Source organism: Panicum virgatum, chromosome 2N (genome assembly GCF_016808335.1).
Source record: "Panicum virgatum strain AP13 chromosome 2N, P.virgatum_v5, whole genome shotgun sequence".
Taxonomy (NCBI): domain Eukaryota; kingdom Viridiplantae; phylum Streptophyta; class Magnoliopsida; order Poales; family Poaceae; genus Panicum; species Panicum virgatum.
The window spans coordinates 60,107,329-60,133,969 of NC_053146.1; the positions used below are offsets into that span (position 1 = coordinate 60,107,329).

The 26,641-nt window shown below is 49.9% G+C and overlaps 2 protein-coding genes across 3 annotated transcripts; both read left to right on the top strand.

Annotated features, from left to right (window-relative positions):
- The first annotated feature begins 50 nt into the window (after window positions 1–50).
- Window positions 51–15,647, top strand: LOC120661504. 2 transcript variants are annotated; one of them, XM_039940391.1, is made up of 10 exons: window positions 51–186; window positions 812–1,020; window positions 1,160–1,307; window positions 1,383–1,469; window positions 1,560–1,687; window positions 1,795–1,891; window positions 1,988–2,065; window positions 2,172–2,397; window positions 2,492–2,587; window positions 15,481–15,647. In XM_039940391.1, exons 2-10 carry the CDS (start codon window positions 833–835, stop codon window positions 15,630–15,632), a joined length of 1,200 nt encoding a protein of 399 aa, XP_039796325.1. In that variant the 5' UTR covers window positions 51–186; window positions 812–832; the 3' UTR covers window positions 15,633–15,647. The 2 variants fall into 2 exon arrangements, with proteins under 2 accessions (XP_039796325.1, XP_039796326.1); XM_039940392.1 differs by having other exon boundaries at window positions 1,181–1,307.
- Window positions 15,648–16,346: 699 nt separating this feature from the next.
- On the top strand, window positions 16,347–19,316 carry LOC120661505. The gene is made up of 10 exons (XM_039940393.1): window positions 16,347–16,576; window positions 17,212–17,261; window positions 17,367–17,521; window positions 17,596–17,682; window positions 17,763–17,890; window positions 17,975–18,071; window positions 18,243–18,320; window positions 18,428–18,653; window positions 18,771–18,994; window positions 19,084–19,316. Exons 3-10 carry the CDS (start codon window positions 17,417–17,419, stop codon window positions 19,120–19,122), a joined length of 984 nt encoding a protein of 327 aa, XP_039796327.1. The 5' UTR covers window positions 16,347–16,576; window positions 17,212–17,261; window positions 17,367–17,416; the 3' UTR covers window positions 19,123–19,316.
- The last annotated feature ends 7,325 nt before the right edge of the window (window positions 19,317–26,641 follow it).

Below are 26,641 nucleotides of genomic sequence, written 5' to 3' on the forward strand. Positions count from 1 at the left end.
TCATCAGCTAAATAAATACCTCCCTCCCTCCCTCTCTCCAAAGACTGGGCCACCGCTTGACCCTTGACAGTTGACTCCATTGCCACTGTTAGCGGCAGCCAGGCCGCGCCGGCAGTACGAGCCCACAGCGCCACCGCGGGCTTACCGCAGCCGGACACCGGCGGCGGAGATTGCTCTTGTCCGCAGGTGCTCCTCTCATCCGTCCCATTTATTTCTGCACTGGGTTGGGCATTTTGGGGTTTTGCTCGGTTCCTTGCCGTATCGGAGTCAGAGTCAGTACTTTTCACGGTTGTAGCGCTGCCAGATTTTATCGGTTCGGTTAGCTGCGTGGTTCTACTTCTACCCCGTAGCACATTGGTGTTCATCGATTTTCACAAGTTAATCAAGCTACCGGCTACACTATACTAAGTTCGTTCTTTCTAAATTCGGGGATGCAGCGAATTAGGTAAAAATATTTACAATCCATCGATATACATACGCTACTTAACATTGGGTATTATTATAGTTTTCGCCCACCTTGTTTTAATGTATTAAGGAAAAATACTCTTCATCTGATTCCCCTGTCGGTAATAAGGAATTCTTTATATGGATTATGGATTGGTTCAGATGAGCGATTACATAGGCATGAAAGTGAATTTCGCTTCTTTGGTGTGGTTATAATGGAATGCCTAAAAAAAAGAATTACTTCTAAACTTCCTGCCTTGAAGTAAAACTCTGTCTTTTGTTTTTTTTTAAAAAAAGATCAATTGAATAGTTGACATACTACACTTGATATACGGCTGCCAAACATTAACCCAATGCAACTTTGTAGGAACGTAACGTGTGTAAAGCAATGCTCATCCACGGTACCAACAAGCTACAACTACTATGGAATGTTATATCCTGCATACTGCTCTTCAACACTTTCTTCAATTTTGATTCACCGCAAAATATCCACCTTGGCAAGAAAACTTTCGACTTCACCATATTGGCTTCTAGGTTGTTGCATGAGACCCGCACCAATTCAAGGCATGTTCAGGAGTAAGTTCTGATTTGCGTTTCAACTTTCAACAGCCTGAGGCAGCTCTGTGTTATCTATTTTCTGTTTTCATGTTGGTTATGTTTTAAGAGGCTTCAGATTTATACCATTGTGTCTTGCCTGTGGGTAACTAAATTACAGAATGGTGGATAATGGACACAGGTTTGCAGAGATTACCCAAAACATTACCAACATTACTGCAAATGTGACGTCTGGATGGAGCATTTTGAAGACATTTCCTGCTGGGAGTGCCCCTTTCAATAGCTGTCATGCTTCCACTATTGTACAGGTACATGGCCTCTGGTTGTAATAGCATTTTAAAGAAGATACGAGAATCACTCACATATGAATTTTGCCTCATCAGATTGAAGAAGGCAATTTTTTGGTGGCATATTTTGGTGGATCCATGGAAGGTGCTCCGGATGTCAAAATTTGGTTGCAGAGATATATAGTGGGTTCAATTCATCCAGCATACTCAGTTTTTTTATGTTTGTTTTTTTACCTACAAGATCAGTTGTCACTAGAAATATTGCATTTGTAGGATGGTTTCTGGCATCCTCCAGTGGTAGCTGATGAACAGGATGGGGTGCCCATGTGGAATCCTGTTTTGTTTCAGCTTCCCTCTCGTGAGCTACTTCTCTTCTACAAGATTGGTCAAGAAGTCCAGAAGTATGACATGTGTTTATGACCCTTGGCCTCTTATCTCGGATAGAGTTAGCTGACCCAGAGAAATAGATACAAATTTTGATGATCTGATGCTAACATAACTCATTCAGGTGGAGTGGTGCCATGAAAAGATCGCTGGATGGTGGCATAACCTGGTTACCAAGAGAGCAGCTACCACCTGGTATCCTTGGTCCAATTAAGAACAAGGCATGGCTAAATTTGTGGTCTTTTGCTTTCCATCACATGATAGCATAACAGTTTTCATGCTATTTTTCTGCAAAATTAATTAAATACCAAATGCAGCCTTTCTTGCTTGAAGATGGTCGCCTACTGTGTGGATCATCAGTTGAAAGCTGGAACTCTTGGGGTGCATGGCTTGAGGTACCCATACATGTTTCTTTGTTCTTTCGTTGAGAAATGATATAGACTTAACAGCAGTGTTTCTTGAATAATGGCTCTGACTTCCGACAACTCTTTGTCAACAAAGGTTACACGAGATGCTGGGCGGACATGGAGAAAGTATGGCCCTATATATGTGGATGGACAACCACTTGGGGTGATCCAGCCAGTTCCCTACCGTACTGCAAAAGGGGTTATTCTAGTTCTACTGAGATCATTTCCGACAATAGGCCGCATCTGTATGGCTGATTCCTTTGATGGTGGTGTGACATGGAGTTTTGTGCAAGGAACTCAGCTTCCAAACCCAAATTCTGGTGAAGTTCCCTGATCTGTTAAGACATACTACGAATGAATTTCTGAAGAATATTTGCTCCCTCTCTATTAACACCTCCGGACTTGAACCTGAAGGTATTGATGGAGCAAAGATGAAGGATGGAAGAGTGGTGCTTGCCTACAACACCTTCTCCAGAGGAACGCTCAAACTTGCGGTCTCCTTGAACGATGGTTGTCGGTACCCTGTACCAGAGATACTCACTTCTACTGCAGTAAGGCAGGACTCGCGTAGTCATCCGTAACTGCGCGAGAAAGAGCGAAGCAGCCGGGCCCCACGGGTCAGGATCTTGCCTCACCGGGCCAACAGCCCCGGACCCGCTCCCCGCTCTGGGACGGGTCCGGAGACGCCACTTGTCCCCGAGGAAGGGAAGCTCCGAGCCAACCGCCGAGATCGCGGACCCCCATAGGGGTCCGGGACCTCCTCGCGCCCGTCCGGACCTCCCACGCGCGTAGAACTAACATACCGCCGGGGGGGGTCCGGAGCCACCACACTCACGCAGGCGCGGGCGCGGGCGCGAGTCTTCCGTTGGAAGGCTCGCCCACCCACCGCATTCAATGCGGGTGATTGAGGCGTGCTCTGCCGCCGCGGCACGCGGGGCAGACCTTGTCAGTCCTCACTGTAGACCGCACATTACCGAGGTACACAGTGAGGCCGCCTGCGCCGCACCCGTGCAGAGCCCGTCTGCTGTATTAATTGGATACGACAGCACGGCACTTTTCCATCATACCTCCTACGCCGCAAGCTACACAGCCCGTTCAGCTATGTGGCAGCCGACGCCGCTTGCTACGTCTGGCGCCGTTTCGACAAGACAGCACCGGGACATGCTGAACGGGGGATTCCAGGAGCAGGCAAGGAAATTCAGGAGAGAGATCTCCTTCGCCTGCGACGCCATAATGTATGAAAAGTACGTTATTTTATACTACATCGTTGGGCCCACCTGTCGGGGACCCAGCAGCCATGTATGCGCCTCCCTTGAGATATAAAGGGGAGGCGCTCGCTGCACAGGGGGAGGGGCATCCAGAACACGCACAGACGCACGCTGGACTCAGCTCCAACCTCTTCCAGACTTGAGCAATACAACGACATCTGGGCTGAGGCGGGTGCATTCCGCCACCCGGCTGTAGTTTGCCACACTACGACATTTGGCGCGCCAGGTAGGGGGCTTAGCTGGTTCCGGTTCATCTCTTGCTCGTCTCCATGGTTCGGGTGGACGACGTGGAGATGACAGTGGGTGTGGCGTCCTCCATGCCACACGCCTCTCGCGTTCCTGCTCCAGGGGCAACTGTGCCTGTGGAGCAGCCACCGTCGGCGGCGGCGCGCGCAGCTCGCCGGCAGGAGTCAGGGCGCCCGTCAAGGGCCCCCTCACAAGCTGCGAGCGGCGGAGCGCTGGCGGAAGCTAGGGAGTTGCTCCGCAACCCTCCGACTGCTGCAGCCTCGCCAGACGCCCTGAGGCAGTGGTGGGACGACGTTGACCGTCTCCTCCATCTGGCTCAGGCCTCCCCCAGTTCTGCAAAGACTGGGCAACGACCCCCGCCTGGCAATGCGGTGGTACCCTACCACCGGCGTCAAGGTGGTGTGTCGGCATCCGTGCGCTCCCCCACAGTGAGGGGTGCACGAACAGAAGACCTGCGGGCGGAGCTCAACCGCAGGCACGCGGGTGAGGACGCCCGCATCTCCGTGGAGAGGGCGCGAGAGCGCCGTCTCAACATTGAGGGCCGCAACCTCAATGCTGACTTGGACGTGGCAGCACCAAAGCCTCCGGTGAACGCCCGGATACAGGCGGGTGCCCCGGTGGCTGAGGTGTGCTGTGCTGTGCTGGCGAAGCACCTCCGCGCGGTGGCATTGCCGTCCAAGTTCCGCCCGCACCTGCCGGAGAAGTACGACGGTACCACTAACCCATCGGAATTCCTGCAGGTGTACGTTACCGCAATCACAGCAGCTGGTGGTAACGACGCCGTCATGGCGAGCTACTTTCATGTAGCCTTGTCTGGGCCAGCCCGGACTTGGCTCATGAACCACACTCCTGGGACGATTCAGTCGGGAGGAGCTCTGTGCAAGGTTCACAGCGAACTTCGCCAGTGCATACCAGCAGCATGGTGTGGAGGCACACCTCCACGCCGTGAGGCAAAAACCCGGAGAGACGCTCCGAGCATTCATCTCGCGCTTCACCAAGGTACGGGGTACCATTCCTCGTATCTACGATGCATCTAATATTACTGCTTTCCGTCAGGGGGTACGTGACGAGAAGATGCTCGAGAAGCTGGCGACGCACGAGGTGGAAAGCGTTACCACGCTTTTCTCTCTGGCAGACAAGTGTGCCAGGGCTGCTGAGGGCCGCGCATGGCACTCAGCCCCCCAAGACGGAGACGCCAAAGCTGGTGGCTCCAGAGCTACCGCTCAAGGCTATGGCAAGAAGAAGAAGAACAAGAACCGGAGTCGCGGGGAGCCGCAACCCGGCGGCCCAGCTGTTGCAGTGGCGGCATCAACAGCAGCGGCAGCGGCTGGGGGCCAGAACGCGCATGGCAAGCGTCCGCGCCCGTAGGGTGGCAGCGGAGGTTCATGCCCGGTGCATCCCACCGCTCGTCACAGCGCCGCTGACTGCCGCGAGATCCAGAAGCTCGCGAAGCGGGTCAGTGGGCGGCGTGAGCAGTCCTCCAAAGGCGGCTCACCCCCTCCTCGCCAGCGACCTGGCAAGGAGAAAGCCTCCGACAGCGGGGCCGCAGCTGGGGAGAAGGAGCTGGGGCACCAATCCCCCGCTCGGGAGCTGAAGGGCGTGTACCACGACGACAACTCCGACTCCGACAACGACGACCGCCGCAAGAAGCTGTACGTAATGTACGGCGGAAGCTGGGAGCTTGTCTCCCGGCGGGACGTGAAGACCCTTTGCCGAGAGGTCCTTTCGGTGAAGCCGGGGGTCCCGAAGGCGGCGCCACACCAAAGGTGGATGAACACCACCATTTTCTTCGGGCCATCTGACTGCCCGGAGAATATGGCTGGGGCTGGTATACTACCTCTAGTCACCGCCCCTGTCATATCCAACGTCAGGCTCTATCACGTGCTGATAGACGGTGGGGCTAGCCTCAACGTCATCAGCTATGCAGCGTTCAAGCAGCTGCAGATCCCGGAATCCAAGCTGACTCCCTCTCGCCCATTCTCCAGAGTGGGCCCACATCCGGTGTTCCCTCTAGGGAGCATCACCCTGCCGGTCACGTTCGGGACCGAGGAGAACTTCCACACAGAGAGCGTCCAGTTCGATGTAGCGGAGGTGAACCTCCCGTTCAATGCCATCATTGGCCGGCCGGCACTCTATCGCTTCATGGCCATTGCCCATTACGGGTATTTGGTTTTGAAGATGCCTTCTCTTGCCGGTGTCCTCACCGTGCGGGGTGACCGCACCGCTGCCGTCGCTGCAGTCGAGAGATTGCATGCTCTGGCGACAGAGGCTGCACGTTCCGAGGAGGACCCATCCACCTCGCAACCCAGGGCGCCTGCAAAGGCACCTAAGGTTCAGCCATCTCATCCGGACGATGTTCCCGTGAGGACGGTGCCGATCGGAGCGGACTCCACCAGGACCATCCGCATCGCGGGAAACCTGGAGGAGAAATAGGAAGACGCGCTCATCACCTTCCTCCGGACAAATGTGGATGTGTTCTCCTGGGAACCGTAACAGATGCCCGGGATCCCTAGGGAAGTGATCGAGCACAATCTGAGGATCTACTCCGACGCCATGCCGGTGCGCCAGAAGCCTCGGAAGCAGTCCGTGGAGCGGCAGAACTTCATTCGTGAAGAAGTCCGCAAGCTCCTACACGCTGGCTTCATCGAGGAGGTCCACCACCCCGAGTGGTTGGCCAACCCGGTCGTCGTCCCAAAGGCCAACGGGAAGCTTCGGATTTGCATCGACTACACCAGCCTCAACAAGACATGTCCTAGAGACCCCTATCCTCTTCCACGTATCGATCAGATTGTGGACTCCACCTCCGGGTGCGACCTTTTGTCTTTTCTAGATGCGTACTCTGGTTTCCACCAGATTCAGATGTCTAGAGAGGATATGAAGCATACTGCATTTGTAACAGTAGATGGGCTTTATTGCTATATTGTTATGCCATATGGTCTACGGAATGCCTTACCCACGTTTGTACGAGCTATGAACAAAACCTTCTGTAATCTAATTAGAGATATTGTTGAGGTGTATGTTGATGACATCGTGGTCAAGACTAAGGTAGGGTCAACACTAGTTGAGGACCTGTCCCTCGTCTTCGACCGACTACGCGCCATGCGCACGAAGCTGAATCCCGAGAAGTGCATCTTCGGCGTCTCGGTAGAGAAGCTGCTGGGTTTCCTGGTCTCACATCGAGGCATTGAGGCAAACCCATCCAAGATCAAGGCGATCGAAGCAATGAGGCCTCCTGGCCGCATCAAGGACGTCCAGAAGCTTACTGGATCTCTCGCCGCTCTTAGCCACTTCATATCGAGGCTGGCTGAGAGGGCCCTCCCCTTCTTAAAGCTATTGAGGAGGTTCGGTCCATTCTCTTGGACCGAAGAGGCTGAACAAGCCTTCTAGGAGCTGAAGCGGCATCTCATCTTACTGCCAGTATTGGTGGCTCCAGAGTCCGGTGAGACGTTGTTTCTGTATCTTGCAGCGTCTGCAGAGACGGTCAGCATGGTGATGATCGCCGAGAGGACGGAGCAAGCTCGCCAGGGGGACACCAGGGTCTCCCCGGCCAAGGAGGGAGAGCCGGACCCCGGACATGGGAGCCCGTCAGCCTCACCTCTGCCTGAACATCCGGACCCCAGACAAGGGGGTCCGGATGAGCCTCGTACCAGTGGGAACCCAGAGCCGTTGGGAGCCCAAGAAACTGACGTGGTGGGTAAGGGCGAACCGGACCCGGTCGCCAGGGTCCGGACCGTCCAGAAGCCGGTCTACTACGTCAGTGAAGCCCTCCATGAGGCGAAGGCCAGGTATCTTGAGACGCATAAGCTTATCTATGCCATACTTATTGCGTCCAGGAAACTGCGCCATTACTTTCAGGCACACCGAGTTGTCGTGGTGACCTCTTACCCGCTAAGAGCGATACTGCACAACTCCAACGCCACGGGCAACGTCGCCAAGTGGGCAGCAGAGTTGGATGAGTTCCAACTGGATTTCCAGCCTCGCCATGCAGTCAAGAGCCAGATCCTGGCCGATTTCATAGCGGAATGGACTCCTTCCCCCAAGCAATTCTGGGGTCCGGACTTCAACGCCGGACCCCCGGAGCCGGAAATCAGGACACCAGTCTTCACCCAGCCCCATTGGACACTCTTCTTCGACGGGTCCGTCCGCAAGAAGTGAGCTGGAGCTGGTGTGGTCCTCATCGACCCAAATGGAGATCAGCTGAAGTACATGGTGCACCTTGAATTCAAGGCCACCAACAACATGGTAGAGTACGAAGCTCTGATCTTTGGCCTGACACAAGCCCTGTCTCTGGGGGTCCGGCAGCTTCTGGTGAAGGGGGACTTTCAGCTAATCATCAAGCAGGTCCGAGGGGATTGCAGCTGCAATAATCCCCAGTTCGCGGCATACCTCATCCACGTGAGGAAGCACGAGAAGGACATCGACGCCTTGGAACTACAACATGTTCCCCGCGAACTCAACTCAGCAGCAGATGATCTCTCCACGAGAGCATCTACCTGGGCATCAGTGCCTGAGGGCGTCTTCGAAAGACGGTTGCTGAGACCTACCGCCCAGCCTCCCGAGCTGGGTGAAGGGGATCAAGCTAGCACCTCGAAGCTAGCGGTCCCGGCGGCATTCCACCTGTGGTGCCCGCCCTGGGTTGTGAGCTCTGTCGAGGATCCTGGAGACCTCATAGAGCCACTCCCACCTGCTCAGGGAAGCCCTGATGCATGGATCTCCGAGATCCGGGGCTACCTGAAAGACAATATCCTTCCTGATGACGATGTGTCTGCTGAGCGCATAGTACGATTGGCTAAACACTACGCGGTGGTAGAAGAGGATCTCTACCGCCGTGGCGCCAATGGTATCCTCATGCGGTGCATTTCCCAGGAAGAGGGCCGCGAATTGCTCTCGGAGATACATGGAGGCGAGTGTGGAAGTCATTCCTCATCTCGCACGCTTGTTGGTAAGGCCTTTCGGCATGGCTTCTACTGGCCGACAGCACTCCAAGATGCGGCTGAGCTGGTAAAATCCGGCAAAGCATGCCAGTTCCATGCAAAGCAAATACACACACCGGCTCAAGCTCTACAAATGATCCCGCCCTCACGGCCATTCGCCGTGTGGGGCGTGGATATCCTGGGGCCATTCCCCCGGGCCTCGGCGGGTACCGGTTCCTCTACGTCGCCATCGACAAGTTCTTAAAGTGGCCGGAGGTTACCCCTGTGGTGAACATCACCAAAAAGTCAGCAGTCGCATTCCTCAAGTCCATTGTGTGCAGATTTGGCGTCCCAAACCGCATCATTGCGGACAACAGGACCCAATTCAAAAGCAGACTCTTCCAGGAGTACTGCGAGGACATCGACATCCAGCTATGCTTTGCGTCCGTAGCACATCCCCGCAGCAATGGACAGGTTGAGAGAGCGAATGCAGAGATCCTCAGGGGACTCAAGACCCGCACCTACAACTGCTTGAAGAAGCATGGTGCCAAATGGGTTGACGAGCATCCGTGCGTACTATGGGGCAACCGGACCACACCCAACCGAGCCACCGGGGAGACTCCATTCTTCCTGGTCTACGGGGCTGAAGCATGCCTTCCCCCAGAAATTCACCTGGGCTCACCACGGGTCCAGGCTTTTGACGAATCCATGCAGGAACAACTGCGGCGCAACGATGTGGACTTCGTTGACGAACGAAGGTGGCGATCAGCAATCCGAAATGCACGCTACAACCAGGCGCTCAGGCGCTATCATCAGTGGTTCGTGCACAGTAGGGAGCTCCGGGCTGGCGACCTCGTCCTGAGGAGGATCCTGAAACGAGCAGGGCTCCATAAACTCTCACCCAGCTGGGAGGGGCCCTACAAGGTTACAGAAGTATGCCGGCCCGGATGCATTCGTCTTGCCACAGAAGATGGAGTGCCGCTGCCCAACCCATGGAACATAGAGCATCTGCGTAAGTTTTACACTTAGGCGGAGCGGGGAAATAATTTTTTTTCTTTGTAATAAGATAAAATCAACGTGCGGCCCAGAGCGGTTGGGGTCCGCCCCCGTAAACCCGACCTCTGGCATCCATCGCACCGTCGGCTAGCATTAACGCGCGGCCCGGAGCGGTAGAGGTCCGCCCTCGTAAACCCGGCCTCCGGCATTCATCGCGCAAGCCATGTATATCAAGTTGCAAAGGAAAGATTTGCCCCGGTTATGTCTTTGTGTCAAAATTTTATTTCGCATTTCGATTCTCGAGATTTCCCTTTTCTAACCCCCGCACGGACTTTCACTCTGGTCGCTACAACTAAGATCTGAATTGAGTTGATGGACTACCGTACAGGTCTGGACCCTCTTGCTGCTGGGAGAGAGGTCCGGACCCCTAGGGACCTGCTCTGGAGAGGGGGTGCTCGTTTCCTGGGGTGGTACGGAGTCCTGTGTAGCTGCTTAGCCGGTTCCATACCCAAAGCCTACACACTCTACCACTCTATAATGAGTGCTCTAGTACCTGGAGCTGGGTAATTAAGGGCCCGTACCTCGTTCTAGCTCAAGAGTTGGCTTCCTAAGTCCTACATGACATGTCCAGCTACATATCTCAAAGGATCGAGTACGACAAGATGACCTCACCCACTGCCAGGAAGGGTCTGGAGCGTCGGAGCCAGGTCCGGAAAAGTCGTGTTGTTTCCTGGAGTGGTCCGGAGTCCTGTGTAGCACCTTAGCCTGGTTCCGCACCCTAAGCCTATACACTCCACCACTCTGTAACAAGCACTGGACTTCCTGGACCTGTGCATCTGGAGCTCCGGACCTCGTACTAGCCTGGGGGCCGGTCCAAATTAGGTCCCGCGGGCCTACTACTAAGTTGTAACTTTGAGTGGTATGCAGGTGAAGCCTTGACTGGTGGTAGCTAGTCTCAAATCATTGAGCCTACCTACCAGGGGGTCTCAGCATCCGCTTTAAAGGCTTCATGCAGATCGAGGTCCAGTCTCTGTGGTAGACAGGGGCGTTTGCTTTGAGCCAGACACCAAGGATCGATTCTGTATGCGTCAAACAGCTAAGTTACAGTATCATTACTGCCATACAAACGAGTTAATTCACCTCTCTGTAGTTCTTTCTGCTACACAGGGAATAAGACTCTCGCTCGGCTTGCAACCTATGCTACACCTACACGCCTAAGAACGCTTGTCCAACCTCATACGGGGGTCCGGAGTGTCTTCTACGGCTCCAATGGCAGATAGGTCCTTACAACTGAACCTATCTGCCAGGGGGCCAGGGCGCCGGGGTGCTGCATACCGCAACCACAGCAACTGACAAACAGCTAAGTTGAAATTTTTTCCTTTATTAAAATTTCAACTGGTACAATGTTTGTTACATAATGCAAAAAAAGAAGGGGTACAATGTGCAGCTCAGGAGTCTGCAGGTTCCCGCTTGAAGTAGGCGGCCACGAAGTCGACGACCTCCCGCACGCTGTCCCGAGCGGCGGCCTCCGTCTCCGCCACAGGACCATCAACCATGGGGCTAGCGAGATGGCCGGGTCGTGGCTCCGAAGGCAGGTCAGGATGTGCTCCGCCACCATCCGGATCAGCTCGCGGCCCTCGGCTTCAAGCTGGCCAGCAAGGACCGGCTCCAGACGCCGGAGCCTATCCGAAACGGAGTTTAACACTTGGAGGGCGTCAGCAATCGAAGCTGGCAGCTCTGCCACTTGGATTGAGCTCATTCCAAGTGGCACCAGTGCTAGGCTCGGTTCGGTCGCCCAGTCAGCGATTCGCTGGGCCCCCACGCGCTGGTCCTCCTGGAGCTTCCGGACCGCCTCCTGAACCGCCTCTTGGACCTGGGTGTCCAGAGCCGCCTTGGTCGCCTCCACCTCGTGGGACCTCTCCTCGAGCTCAGCCTTCCTCTGTGCCGCCCACTCCTTCAGCTTCTTGAGGGAGTCGCGCTGGCGCTCAAGCTGCTTCTCCATGTTGGCGGCGTGGGACTCCCGTTTATCGAGGGACTTCTGGTCCTCCTCCAGCTCCGCCTCGGCAACAGCCAGCTTGCTGGCCCTCTCCTGCAGCTGCTCGCGCCATACCTGCAGAGTCGCAGAGAGATTGTCGAGCTCCTGCTTCCGGACCTCGAGACCCTGGTCGCGAGTCTCAAGCTCGGACCGCTGGGCCACCAAGAGAGTCTCAAGATCGGACCGCTGAGCCGCGAAGCTGGCCACCTCCTGGGCAAAAGCCTCCTCCCGCTACGCTAGGGCTTTTTCCCGGCTCGACACTGCGAACTCCCGGTCGAACACCTTCCGAAGGTTGGCTCGGTAGGCCTCTTGGTCGGCCTTGAGTTTGGACCGAGTTTCCGCAGCATGGGAGGCTTCGGCCTTCGTGTGCACCTCCATGCGGGACGTGCGGCCAGCCCACCGTCGTCGAGAGTCGGCAGGGTAGCCAGCACTACGGTCCTCAAGCGCGAGTCCTCGCAGAGGGGGACGACGCCCTGGGGGAGGATCAGGTGCTCCGGGACGAAGACTTCCCCCGTCACCGCCCGCACCAGGACCTCCAAGGCTTCCTAGGTCAGGTCGCTCCCCTCTCTGCGGTGGGTCCTGCTGCAGTCGTTGAGGCCGGTGAAGCTCCAAGCAGGACGCGGCCGCTGCTTCAGGGGGGCAATCCGGCACTTCAGGAAATCTCCGAGTACGTGCAGAGAGGTGAGGCCGCTCTCCGCCAGCGACCTGATCTTGCCCAGCACGGAGTCGAAATCCGGCGGCAGGGACGGCTTGGTCCTCCAGGATAGACGGTCGGAGGCGGGTCCCTCGGTCGGCATGACCAGGCCCTCGTTGGCTTCAGTGGTGGCGATGACCCACTCCTTGCGCCACTCCTCCCACTTCCCGCCATTGAGCCCGGGGATGTACGGCGACCGCAGGTCGCTCCTCGTTTGGAAATAGTATGCCCCCACTTCGTCTTTGCTTTTCCCGGACTTCACCAACTGGAAGAAGTGGCGGAAGAGGATGACGCAGGGCCGCACCCCCACGAACATCTCGCATAGGTGCACGAAGATGGCCGTCACGAGGATGGAGTGCGGTGTGAGGTGTTGAAGCTGGAGGCCGAAATCTTCCAGCAGCAGGAAGAAGGAGGAGATCGGCAGCCCCAAGCCGGTGCAGATGTGCGAGATGAACAACACAAACTCACCGGCGCGCAGGTTGCCGAGGGGAACCGAGCCTGCTCGTACCCCCCAAGCAGTCTCCTGAGCACTCCACCCAAGCAGGCGGCGCACTGTGCTCAGCTCTTCTTCAGTCTAGAAACGGCGGGGATGAGCAAGGGATGCCATTTCTCCAAGGAGGTGAGGAGCAATCTACGTGGGGGAGCAAGGGGCGAGGAAGCTCGAAGGCAAAAGGGCGCAAAGGTTGGAAGAAAGAAGGCGAATGCGGGAAAGTAACCGCGGTATGCGGATCGCCCCTTTATGTAGCCTGACCCAACTGGCGCACCACGGAACCGTCGCTGGAACCCAAGCGACGCCCGCACCTGGTGTTAACCGCCCCGTCCATGACAGGGGGGCCCAGGCCCGCCTGTCAGGGAGAGCGGGTAACAAACAAAGGTGTGAAAAGGCGGGATCTAAACCGTCGCTCGCGCGCGAAGCGAGGCGGAAACTGAGCTGACGTGCGCGTATTAAGCACTGGCATGACCAAGCTTTTCGGGAATTGCGTCGGTAGTAAATATCCCGTTTACTCCGGCCGCAACAATGCCGAGCATCGCGCGCGTGACTAGGTGAACCACTGTGCGTGGGGGCCACAAGTCAGTAAGCCGTTGCGATGTGATGAGGTAGCAACCAACCCCATGGATGGTCAAAGCCGGTCAAGACCCCTGCAGTGAGAGGCTTCAAGTTATGCAGGGCCAAATCGCAGTAGTGGCCCCACCTGCGGGTTCGAACCTCCCCCGAGGTGGGCCTGGGGGCCACTGTCGGTACCCTGTAGCAGGGATACTCACTTCTACTGCAGCAAGGCAGGACTCGCGTAGTCATCCATAACTGCGCGAGAAAGAGCGAAGCAGCCGGGCCCCACGGGTCAGGATCTTGCCTCACCGGGCCAACAGCCCCGGACCCGCTCCCCGCTCTGGGACGGGTCCGGAGACGCCACGTGTCCCCGAGGAAGGGAAGCTCCGAGCCAACCGCCGAGATCGCGGACCTCCCACGCGCGTAGAACTAACATACCGCCGGGGGGGGGGTCCGGAGCCACCACGTGTCCCGCAGGCGTGGGCGTGGGTGCGAGTCTTCCGTTGGAAGGCTCGCCCACCCACCGCATTCAATGCGGGTGATTGAGGCGTGCTCTGCCGCCGCGGCACGCGGGGCAGACCTTGTCAGTCCTCACTGTAGACCGCGCATTACCGAGGTACACAGTGAGGCCGCCTGCGCCGCACCCGCGCAGAGCCCGTCTACCGCATTAATTGGATACGACGGCACGACACTTTTTCATCATGCCTCCCACGCCGCAAGCTACACAGCCCGTTCAGCTCTGTGGCAGCCGACGCCGCTTGCTACGTCTGGCGCCGTTTCGACAATACAGCACCTGGACATGTTGAACGAGGGATTCCAGGAGCAGTTAAGGAAATCCAGTAGAGAGATCTCCTTCGCATGCGACGCCATAATGTATGAAATGTACGTTATTTTATACTACATCGTAGGGCCCACCTGTCGGGGACCCAGCAGCCATGTATGCGCCTCCCTTGAGATATAAAGGGGAGGCGCTCGCTGCACAGGGGAGGGGCATCCAGAACACGCACAGACGCACGCTGGACCAAGGATTACATTACCGGTGATACAGCATTTATCAGTGAGCTCCAGTAACGATAATCGGTTGAAAATCGGTGAAAAATCACCAAAACCGATCGGTAAAGGGACCCAAATTAAAAAAAACGAAAATCGACAATTTATCTTTGATAATCGATGCAAACCAAACGATTTATCGTTTCGCCTACTGAAAATATATTTTGGCAGTGGAAAAAATATAAAAGTTTGATAGCATTTAATTTTTTAGGTTATGTATTGTATTATATTAGATAAATTACACATATATGCACAATTTTGCACTGAAAGCCAATGCCAATCTTCTCTCCATATTCCCAAACTAAGTCCTGATTATCAGACATTCACCTGCAAGAGGAAAATTGAATCATGTCTGTGTCAAAATTATGCTACGAATAAATGATACTCACTCTTAATTTGTACCATTTAGACATACAATATAAAGTAAAGGCATGCACCTTGTTTTTCTATTTAACATAGCATATTGTACAACCAACCAACCATCCAAGAAATATTGTATACCAATGTAGTATATTTGACCAAATCGGTGAGTAGAAATACAAAAGAAGCTGACCTGAACTGAAAATCATCGGATACAAATCGATAATCAACGATTTACCTCAATTATCGACGCCACGGTCATAGCTCCCTCGCTCCCAGCTGCAGCATCATCGATAATCGCCGCATATATATCGATTATTGGCCTTAATCGCACGAAAAATAGTTTTTCCCTAAGCAAACAATTGTTGCTTTCAACATGTGACAACACTCTGGAATCAAGAGAATGTCTAGTTTTTTATAAAAATAAGTTCTCTACTTTTTATGAATTTTTTTAAATTTTTGAATTTTCCATTGAAATCCACCGAAATTCCAGTCGGTTTACGTTTTCAGCTAGCATCGGTAACGATAAATTTCACCGATAATCGCGATTATCGAGCGGTTTTGTATTCCATGCGCTGGACTCAGCTCCAAACTCTTCCAGACTTGAGCAATACAACACACAGTGGACGTAGGGTATTACGCTCCGGCGGCCCGAACCACCCTAAACCTGTTGGGTTCATCGTGTTCCTGAGAGAGATTGAACTATCCGCTAGCTAACCCCTGAGTACTCACCCTCTGGGCTGAGACGGGTGCATTCCGCCACCCGGCTGTAGTTTGCCACACCACGACAATGGTGATTCGTGGAACAAAGTGATGACATTGGAGGATACCAGTGGTATGGAGTTTTCATATCCTGCAGTGATCCAGACCACGGATGGTCTCATACATGTGACATATACATACAACCGGGCGCAGATTAAGGTAATTTCCGTGATGCGTGCATAAGGAAGCAGCAGCCTTCGCAGCAATAGTGGGTTTCTGTTTATTACTGTATTTTCTAAAGAGTATTCTTGACTGGTGCCACAGCGAATTGAGTCTGCATCTACGGGGTGATTATGGATTGCAACCTCGAGGAACTTAGAACTTATCCAGCAACTTTGTCTGACCATTACATCATACAAGCTAGACTACGTTTTATTTCGCTTCCAGTTATTGGCTTGTCGCTAAGGAAGCGTTTTCAACTACATTTTAACAGAATATTCTCGAGGCACAAATTACACTGTAAAAAATTGCTAAAGATATGTTTGAAATGGAAAGATTGGCCCGCTATGGCTAGTTTTTGGTTTGCTGCGAGGCATATGGCATGCCAAACGTTTTGTCCATTGGGGGTCCAAAGAGTGTTGTTGACTCAATTTCTCGCCAATTTTCGCTCCAAAAGTAATTCAGTTTTCCAACCCCTCCAGCCGAGGGCTCGCCTACAGATTTAAAGAAGTAAGTTTGAATTTCGGATTGTTCCACCTGATCTGGCGTATTTGTTTCATAGAATTCTTCTGGAACCGAATAATTCGAAATTGAATTCATGTTTTTTTCTTCGTGGCGCGTTAAATGTGTAAATTAAAGGAGAAATTTCGATATTTGAGGGTCTACATTAAAAAAACCGTTACTCTCTGACACTGACGCTCCACCTTCCTCCCCTCCTCCCAACTCGGACCCAACTCTCTCTCGTCTCCACCATCGTCATTTCTGCCCCTGCCGCTGACCCGCGAGACACCACGCCGTAGCAGCTGCATCTTGCCCCGCCCGCCCGTGTGCGTCAACTCTGCCTGAGCCCGCAGCGCCGCGGCCTCGGCGCCCGCGAGCGCCTCGCTATCACTCACGGCAGGGCCGCTAGCCCGAGCCAGCCGTGCGCCGCAGCCGCACCGGAACGCCGCCGATACCTCTGGTGAATGGTGAGCCGGTGGTCCCTCTCCCGCCGATTTCCGTTGGTTCTGTCTGATGTGCGCCTAAATGGCCAAATGGTGCGCTAGCTTATTAGATGGAGTGGCTCAGAAGAGTGAATATGTACGAGCATCGAAATGATTTCGCATTTTGATTAAGGTGCTAGCAGTTAGTGTGATATCCTGTGTCAGCAACGCATAATGCCTGTGCTCTTCCTAGAAATTAAACGCTTCTAGTGTGATGGGAAGTTGCTATCCAGATATAGCCCTTTTTTCTGCTGCAAGGTCTTTGGCAGGCTTTATCTGAAATTCTAAGAAAAGAAAATTCTGGCAGCTTGCCATCTTCTGTTCCTTGAAGCAACTCAGAATATTTGGCTAGTGGATATGTTGTACTCTACTCGGTATTGTAAAGGCTGGCTTGCTTTGTAATTGTTTTTGTTGCACGCATTTTAACCCATTTTGCAGAATTCGTGTGGACTTCAGTTATACATATGCTTTACCTGTCTTTAACGATACCCTATTGCAGCCTTTTAGGAAGTCAGTTGGATTAGGTTATAATTCGTATGGAACGCCATACACTGCATCCTTCTATTTTCTGTGCTCATCTTTATTTCTGTCTCACCGTGTAACCTTTCAACTTCTGCTAGGCCATTGAATGAGATTGGTGCCAAACTGCCAATTCAGGACTTATTGAGGAGTAAGTTACAGTTTGCCTTTTAACAGCGTCAGAAACGAAACTTTCCTTGTTTATTCTGCTTAATAGGCTTGGTGATTCATCCTTGGACACTAACCTGAATGACAGCAAGGTAAAAGTTGGTCAAATCTGGAAGAAATACACAAAACGTTATCAAAATGACTACAAATGTGACATCCGGGTGGAGCATTGTAAAGGAAGAATTCATACTTCCTGCTTCAGGTGCCCTTTTCAACAGTTGCCATGCTTCTACTATTGTGCAGGTATATGGCATTCAGATGCGACTGCATTTTGAAAAAGAATTTGGAATATTCACATGTTAATTTTGACTTTCCAGATTGAGGAGGACAATTTTTTGGTAGCATATTTTGGTGGTTCCAGGGAAGGCGCTCCAGATGTCAAAATCTGGTTGCAGAGATATAGTGTGGGTTCAGCCCATCCAATATACTTCCTTTTTCTTTGTACCTACAAGATCAGTTGTCACTAGGAATATTGCATTTGTAGGATGGTTGCTGGCATCCTCCAGTGGTAGCTGATGAACAGGATGGGGTGCCCATGTGGAATCCTGTTTTGTTTCAGCTTCCCTCCCATGAATTGCTTCTCTTCTACAAGATTGGTCAAGAAGTCCAGAAGTAAGACCTTTATTTATGAATATTGGCCTACCATCTCTGATTTGAAGGAGTGTAATGATCTGATGCTGAACATAACTTGTTCAGGTGGAGTGGTGCCATGAAAAGGTCGTTGGATGGTGGCATAACCTGGTCACAGAGAGAGCAGCTACCACCTGGTATCCTTGGTCCTATTAAGAACAAGGCATGTCTAAATTTGTGGTCTTTTTCTTTGACTCACATCTTAGCACAGGAGTTTCCTCATACAAAAAGCAGTTAACACTGGGTCGAACAAGTAGTTTGCTGTCCCCTCTGTTTAGATGCTATGTTTTATGCACAAAGACACAAAATGATCAATCAAATATCTCCAATGCAGCCTTCTTTGCTTGAAGATGGTCGCCTACTATGTGGATCGTCAGTTGAAAGCTGGAACTCTTGGGGTGCATGGCTCGAGGTAGTCATTTGCAGAAGTATTTTAAAAAATCAATGCAAGTTGACATAAGTATATTTAGCAATGTGCAACACGTAGTTCTAACTTCTAACAACCTTTTATCAGAAAAGGTTACAGAAGATGCTGGCCGGACATGGCGAAAGTATGGCCCTATATGTATAGAAGGTGAACCACTTGGGGTGATTCAGCCCGTTCCCTACCAGACTGCCAATGGGACTATTCGAGTGTTGCTGCGATCATTTGAAACGATTGGCCGTGTCTGTATAGCCGATTCCATTGATGAAGGTGTGACATGGAGTTATGTTCATGAGACTGAGCTTCCAAACCCAAATTCTGGTGAGCCTAATGAGCTTTGTGCATGATTCAGTAGCCTTTGATGTTTCAGAAAGCTCTAAGGCATGCTTATCAGTTTTGCTAGCTCTCACTTTTCACATCTGGACTTCACACCTGAAGGTATTGATGGAGTTAAGATGAAGGATGGAAGAGTGCTTCTTGCCTACAACACCTTCTCCAGAGGAACACTCAAAATTGCAATCTCCTCGAACGATGGTGATTCATGGGATGAAGTAATGACATTGGAGGATACCCAAGGTATGGAATTTTCATATCCTGCAGTGATCCAAACTATGGATGAGCTCATCCATGTTACGTACACATACAACCGGACACAGATGAAGGTAATTTCTTTGATGCGTACACCATGAGTCTAGCATGAACAATTATTTGTTAGTGCATTTTCTAAAGTGTGTTCTTGAATGATTTTCAGCGTGTTGTTCTTCAACCAAGTGCAATGGTGAAATTGTGATTCTACGACTTCTGGAGTGGAGAACTGTGTCTGGCAACTTTAAGGCACTTAAATTTATTTCCACATGTTTAATGTGACCATTGCTTCATATTTCCTAGATTATGTTCTTGTACTTCTCCGTTCAGTTGATATCAAATAAATGCTTGGGTTCGTGTCAACAAAGATATTTTATAAATGAAAAGTTGTACATGTGCAACTCCGCCTATGCTGACTGGAAGACTCTCTCTCTCCTGAGTCGTCTCAGCATAGCCGGTCCCAAGCCCGGGTAAAAGAGGAGGGTTGCGTTAGGTTTTGGCAAACCAGCATAAAATAATAGCAACTCTAATGGATTTGAAACCCACAAAAAACTCGTTGGGGCGTAACCCTCTTAACGACGCGCTACATCGGAACCCGGGTGTGGTGATAAATTGGCAAGGGCCGAGTCGCCATCCCCCCAAGGGCGCGTCGTATCGTGACCTGGGTACGATGATAAGTGAGCAAGGGTCGGGTCGTCACCTAAATGTCGCGCTACATCTACGTCCGGGTGTAGTGAAAAATGAGCAAGGGTCTTCGCACTTCCCTCGACGGGTGCGAAAGGTAATGAAGCTAGCCGAGCCAACTAGGATTCATATAGGTAGCTGGAACGTAAGGTCCCTAACGGGTAAGTTGCGAGAGCTAGTTGATGCAGCAATTAGGAGGCGTGTAAATATTCTATGCGTTCAGGAGACTAAATGGAAGGGCCAGAAGGCGAGGGAGGTTGAGGATACTGGTTTCAAGCTTTGGTACACGGGAGCAACTCCAGGTAGGAATGGTGTAGGCATCTTGATTGATAGGAGCCTTAAGGATGGAGTCGTAGAGGTTAGAAGGCAAGACGACCGGATTATCCTAATCCGGTTGGTAGTTGGAGATTCGGTTTTGAATGTGATCAGTGCCTATGCCCCTCAGGTAGGCCTTAGTGAGAGCACTAAGATGCAGTTCTGGGAAGATCTAGATAGCATGGTTAGTATCGTGCCTACCAGCGAGAAACTCTTCATAGGAGGAGATCTCAACGGCCATGTGGGTGCGACTAATGTAGGGTTCGAGCGAGTGCACGGGGGTTTTGGGTATGGTAGCAGGAGTCAAGAGAGGGATGATGTGTTGAACTTCGCGTTAGCCTACGACTTGTTGATAGCGAATACCGTGTTTAAGAAGAGGGAATCACATCTTGTGACGTTTCGTAGTGGACAACACTCGAGCCAGATCGACTTTATCTTTGCTATGAGGGAGGATAGACGTGATTGCTTAGATTGTAAGGTGATACCTGGGGAGTGTGTTGTCCCTCAACATAAGCTTGTGGTGGCGGACTTTCGTCTTCAGGTACGTGTCCACCGGAACAAACGTGCCAAGATTGCGAGAACAAAGTGGTGGAAGCTTAGAGGGGAAGCGGACAAGTGTTTAAGGAAAGGATGCTAGGTGAGGGGCCTTGGGAAGAAGGAGAAGACGTAGATGACATGTGGCTAAAGATGGCAACATATGTTCGGAAGGTGGCCTCAGAGGTGTTTGGCGTGAGTAGGGGAGGCAAACAGGAGGGGAAAGACACCTGGTGGTGGAACGACGAGGTGCAAAGGGCTATTAAGGAGAAGAAAGAGTGCTTCAAGCGCCTCCACCTTGACAAGAGTGCAGCCAACATCGAGGGCTATAAATTAGCGAAGAGGGTTGCAAAGCGAGCTGTGAGTGTAGCAAAGGGTAAGGCATATGATGACCTGTATCAGCGGCTAGGCACGACAGATGGGAGAAGGACATTTATAGGATGGCTAGGATCCGCGAGCGGAAGACAAGGGACATCAACCAAATCAAATGCATTAAGAATGGGACAGATCGACTGCTAGTGAAGGATGAGGAGATCATGGATAGATGGAGAGAGTACTTCGACAAGTTGTTTAATGGGTAGAGTGAGGGCCCTACCCTTGAGTTAGATGACTCTTTTGACGATACCAACAGACGTTTTGTGAGGAGAATTCAGGAGGTAGAGATCGGGGAGGCTTTGAAGAGGATGAAGGGAGGTAAAGCGATGGGCCCTGATGGTATCCCCATTGAGGTGTGGAGATGCCTAGGAGATAGAGCAATAGTATGGTTAACTAAGCTTTTTAATCTCATTTTTTGGTCCAACAAGATGCCGGAAGAATGGAGAAGTATATTAGTACCTATCTTCAAAAACAAGGGCGATGTTCAAAGTTGTACTAACTACCGTGGGATTAAGCTGATGAGCCATACGATGAAGCTTTGGGAGAGGGTTATCGAGCACCGCCTAAGAAGAGTGACAAGTGTGACCCAAAACCAATTTGGGTTCATGCCTGGAAGGTCAACCATGGAGGCTATTTTCTTAATACGACAATTGATGGAGAGATATAGGGAGCAAAAGAAGGACTTGCACATATTCTTCATTGACCTTGAGAAGGCATATGACAAAGTACCGAGAAATATCATGTGGTGGGCCTTGGAGAAGCACAAAGTCCCAACTAAGTACATTACCCTCATTAAGGATATGTACAAGGATGCGACGACGTTTGTCCGGACATGTGATGGCAATACCATTGACTTTTCTATTAACATAGGCCTACACCAGGGGTCAGCATTGAGCCCTTATTTATTTGTTTTAGTGATGGATGAGGTCACAAGGGATATACAAGGTGAGATCCCTTGGTGTATGCTCTTTGCTGATGATGTGGTGCTAGTTGACGAGAGTATGGCAGGGGTTAATAGGAAGTTAGAGCTGTGGAGACGCACGTTAGAGTCGAAAGGGTTCAGACTTAGTAGGACCAAGACCGAGTACATGATGTGCGATTTCAGTGCGACTAGGCATGAGGGGGGAGACGTTAGTCTAGATGGGCAAGTGGTGGTCCAGAAGGATACTTTTCGGTATTTAGGATCGGTGCTACAAAAGGATGGCGACATTGATGAAGATGTCAGGCATAGAATTTCAGCTGGCTGGTTGAAATGGCGGCAAGCTTCTGGCATCCTTTGTGACAAGAGGGTGCCACAAAAGCTAAAAGACAAATTTTATAGGACAGCAATTCGTCCGGCGATGTTATACGGTGCTGAATGTTGGACTACAAAAAGGCGACATGTCCAGCAACTGAGTGTAACAGAGATGCGGATATTGCGGTGGTTTTGCGGGCACACGAGGAGGGATAGAGTCCGGAACGAAGTTATTCGGGATAGGGTCAGGGTGGCACCAATTGAGGAGAAACTTACCCAGCATCGGCTAAGATGGTTTGGACATGTCCAACGAAGGCCTTCTGAGGTGCCGGTGCGTAATGGGGTTTTTGAGCTGGTCGATAATGTAAAGAGGGGTAGAGGTAGACCTAAACTGACGTGGGATGAGTCGGTTAAGAGAAACCTTAAAGATTGGAATATCTCTAAAGAGATAGCTTTGGATAGGAGCGCTTGGAGACTAGCTATCAATGTGCCTGAACCTTGAACTTATTTCTTTCGGGTTTCATCTCTAGTCTATCCCAACTTGTTTGGGAAAAAATGCTATGTTGTTGTTGTTGTTGTAAAAGTTGTACATGTGCCTACAATTTATCATAAGGTATTCCTTATTTCGCAGTTATACACCTTTTTCTCTAGGTGATGAAATACACCTTTCCTCTGGTTGTGATTTGCCTCTCACTATGATCACCTTCCAGAAAAAAAAAGTGGCCATGACTACTGCAAAAAAAAAAAGAGTAGGACAGTCATGGGTGAAGCTAGAGCTAAATCGAGGGGGGTGCATTGTCCATGGTTTTGTTGCTGGCTCACTGATTTGTAAGGTGGAAATATGATAATTAGCACTGAATTTTCATTTTGGTGTGGGTGCACGGGCACCCACTAGAGCCTATATAGCTCTGCCCGACAGTGTATGATCTGGTATTGCTACAAAACACAATAAAAATATTTCTTTAGTCTTTGCTTATGACTTAATGTTTTTCAGTGGATGAGAAAGAGTGCTGGTAAAATATATAGTCACAAGGAGGATGATCATTTGAGCTCTGATTCTATTTCAATGTCACGGACTCAGTGGGTATGTCTTGATTACTTGCATCCTCTTCCAAGTTCTTACCTGGTTATTTATGAAATGCTCATGAACTTGTGACCAGAAAGTTACCAAAAGCATCTTCTTCTTCCTCCGAAGAAAACTGGCTTTCTGATTGATCTCCTCGAATACTCTTTTTGATAGTGAGCCAGAATCTTTATGTGGAGTTGCATTTTTACACTAATTTCGCTATTCCAAATGGAAACCGGAAATGTAAAGGAAAAGGCTGCATTGGGCAAGTACATTGGTCTAGTGTAATTGGCGGTCTCATGCATTGCCACATCATCTTGAAACAATGTAACATCATCTTGAAACGATGTAACAGACAATACATACAATGGATTGTCTTATAACTGTTCCATAGTAAATCCATAATTCCATAATTTGTGCATAGAAAAAAAGAATATTATGAGTTGCATGTCAACAATAACTCATACAATAGAGAGGAAATTGTCTCATAGTCCTAAATTTTAGCCTATGAGACGGTTGTCTCGTGAAATAACCATCTTATTCTCTTTCCTCCTCTCTCTCTCTTTCTGCCACCTAATTAAAAATTCTACGTAAATTTACATGAGACTATATATGAGACTGCTGACGTGTAGTAGTGTACTTGCTCTGTAGTCGGAAAGCTGCGAAGAGGTCTTTCTTGCATGATGAGGATAAAACGGGAAGTTTGTACCATGAGCTGGGTTGGGTCGAGAGATTTCCCCCCTCTCCAGCCTTTCTTAACCAAAACACGAATTTGCATCCCGTGCTATATATCCCTGTTAGGTGGGCCGGGCTGGGCCTTGCATGTCGAGTCTGACAGCCTGTGCGTTTCCGAAGAGAACATTTACGGTCATGATTTGCGGCCATCAAACCAGATCAATTTATGACGGCTTCCTGTTCGTACGCTACAATGCGTCAAGAAAAAATAATCAAAAGGCTAAGACCGACGCTAAATGAGCTTGCATGTCGGCTAAACTGTTATTATAAGCAGATGATTGTACTTAAAGCACTTTGCTTTTGCCAGCTTGAATCGTACTGGTACTAGTCTTAGTCTATGGCTGTGTTTGGATCCAAAAGCTAGAGTTATTTGGCTAGAACTAATTAGCTCAAGCAAATAGTCCTCCAATAAAATAGTCCTTGGCTTGTTTGGATCCAAGAGCTATTTAGCACATTTTTCCAATCATTGAAGCCTTATTACATCTCTTGCTATGATGGACCCCACTTGAAATAGCTCAAATAATCACCCTTTGGGTGGGATAGTTTTTGAGGTAGGTTATTTGCAAATAGTCAAGAACTAGCCCTCATATTTGGAGATTTTAAACTACTTTTGGCTATTTTAGACTAAAAATAGCTCTAGCACTTGGATCCAAACACGCCTCACCTATGGTGTGCAGTGAACACGTGACCAACGATGGGAAGGCAGTTTGAAGCTTCCTAGCTGTAAGTGCAACAAGGACACGGCACACGGCTGCTGTGCAGGCACAAAACAGTGACATTTTCATAGATGAAAAATGGTAATATTGTAATGTCGACATCGTAAATTCGTAATGACATTTTACCACTATTCTCTCGGGTCTCGGTCAAAATCTATTTCTAGCTTCGAGAATTTGTTTAAGAAAGAAATGTTTGGGTATGACACAGTATATCACTGGATAAAATATTTCCATTATGTAATAATTGTAGACTTTTTCATTGTCATTTTCATATAAGAATCAAGGGAATAACCACTACAAGTAAGTAAAAAAACATAAACTAAAGTAAGTGATTGTAACTAGTATCGGTGTGGTTGTGATCTGTATGCTTGTCCTTTTTGTTTATGATAGGTAGACTTTCTCCAAACCAATAAGAAAGGCAGGGTAATTAAAGATGTATGCATGTGACAATGCGGTCATGTGGATATATAGAAGCGGACTTTTTGGTTGTGATGACGAGGTTGTTAATTCTATTTGCAAGTAGATCTCTTTTCTTGGGAAACCATGTGCCTAACAGCATATGTAGTGTAGTACGTCCTTCAAAGAAAAGCAAGCAGAGCTTGGAGTCATCCATGTTAATCCTTTTGATCTATGGCAGATTAACAATTGACCTTTTAATGCTTTCGGTTTCAACAGCCCATTTTGTTATTCTTGTTGACTTTGTACTCAGCTACGGCAGAATAACATGTGCATACATACTCTTTCACAAATAAATAAAACAAATAAAAGTGAGTATATCTCTCTCGTCAAGAAACTATCAGAAAAAGGAGAATGAAGAAGATACCTCCATCTGTAGCATGTAAAGCATGAGCACGATAGATGTTGCTTATGCAAAGTGAAGCAGACCTGTTTCTATCCAAAAGCTAGGATCCAGATGGATACCAACATATCCTGCTTTGCAGATCCGATCCGGTGAGATCGCCGGCCCTTTACACATGGGATTGAAGCATCAACTTTTAGAGTTGAGGCACAAACTATAGTGATGAGTAGAGAGTAGAGAGACACAAACTTACCGCTAAAATAGCGACAAGCACCTTGTTGACTAGGTGAAGAATATCAAACCCTACCGAATAAGGTCATCCATGATTCATGAACCAAATGAACAGTGTGAGCACAACAAAAGGCACTATAAAATAAAGCTGAGTAATCTTTTGAAAAAAAAATAAAGCTGAGTAAATAGCATCATCCACAAACCATATATACCTTTGCTTGCTAATATGTAATAATACCAGTGACCCTGTGAATATTAATTGTCCTGCGTTGTCAAGATAGCGTGAGTAGTGGGACAGCTTTTACTCCTAAAAGAACGGCAGGCACCTTGACTAGGCGAAGAACACGAAACCCTAGCTAGATCCATGATTCATAACCCCCCCCCCCCCCCCCCCCCCAAAAAAAAAAAAGAGCAAACGTGGTAGACAACAACTATGTATCCGATCCCATTAGAAAAATAAGACGCTGCCAAAAGGCAAGTAATAAACATCCATATCGCGCATGCATGGAAAGGCATGTGTATGATATGTACCAGTGAATATTCCGGGCTTCTGGTTTTAGTCAAGAAACAAAGGTGATTTGGACACTCTCGTTAGTGGCAGTCCAACCTAGAGGAGATGAGTATCATTGTGCCTCCACTATGGCTATCAAGTTTCATCCGCGCCTACAAGGAAGTGTATCATAATAACACTAGCTAGCGTTGCAACCTGGAATGTTCCATCTATGTATGCTCGGTGGGACATCATGAGATCATTAGCCAACATCTTATTGATTGATTAATTTAGTACATAATGGGACTAATAATAGTGCTATCTAGTGACTAATTCTGTAATAAAGAAAGTAATATTAATTTAACATCCTTAAGATGATACAAATTAAAGACCTTGAAACACTGCACCAGTCTGCAATCTAATTAACTATGACGGATAGAATTTGGAGAAAGAAAATTCCACTTTAGACCTTGTTCGGTTAATCCAGAACTACTTATTTCTTGGCTTCAATATTTGTCGTTTGATGTAGTACAAGGGAGTAGGGT

What these genes read in the sequence shown, in the direction of transcription:
- LOC120661504 (XM_039940391.1), top strand. Translation starts at nt 833, where the DNA reads ATGCTCATCCACGGTACCAACAAGCTACAACTACTATGGAATGTTATA. An exon ending in AATTCAAGGCATGTTCAGGA is followed by an intron (nt 1,021 to 1,159) that starts GTAAGTTCTGAT and finishes ACTAAATTACAG; the next exon opens with AATGGTGGATAATGGACACA. An exon ending in TTGGTCCAATTAAGAACAAG is followed by an intron (nt 1,892 to 1,987) that starts GCATGGCTAAAT and finishes TACCAAATGCAG; the next exon opens with CCTTTCTTGCTTGAAGATGG.
- LOC120661505 (XM_039940393.1), top strand. Translation starts at nt 17,417, where the DNA reads ATGACTACAAATGTGACATCCGGGTGGAGCATTGTAAAGGAAGAATTC. An exon ending in TTGGTCCTATTAAGAACAAG is followed by an intron (nt 18,072 to 18,242) that starts GCATGTCTAAAT and finishes TCTCCAATGCAG; the next exon opens with CCTTCTTTGCTTGAAGATGG. An exon ending in ACAACCGGACACAGATGAAG is followed by an intron (nt 18,995 to 19,083) that starts GTAATTTCTTTG and finishes AATGATTTTCAG; the next exon opens with CGTGTTGTTCTTCAACCAAG.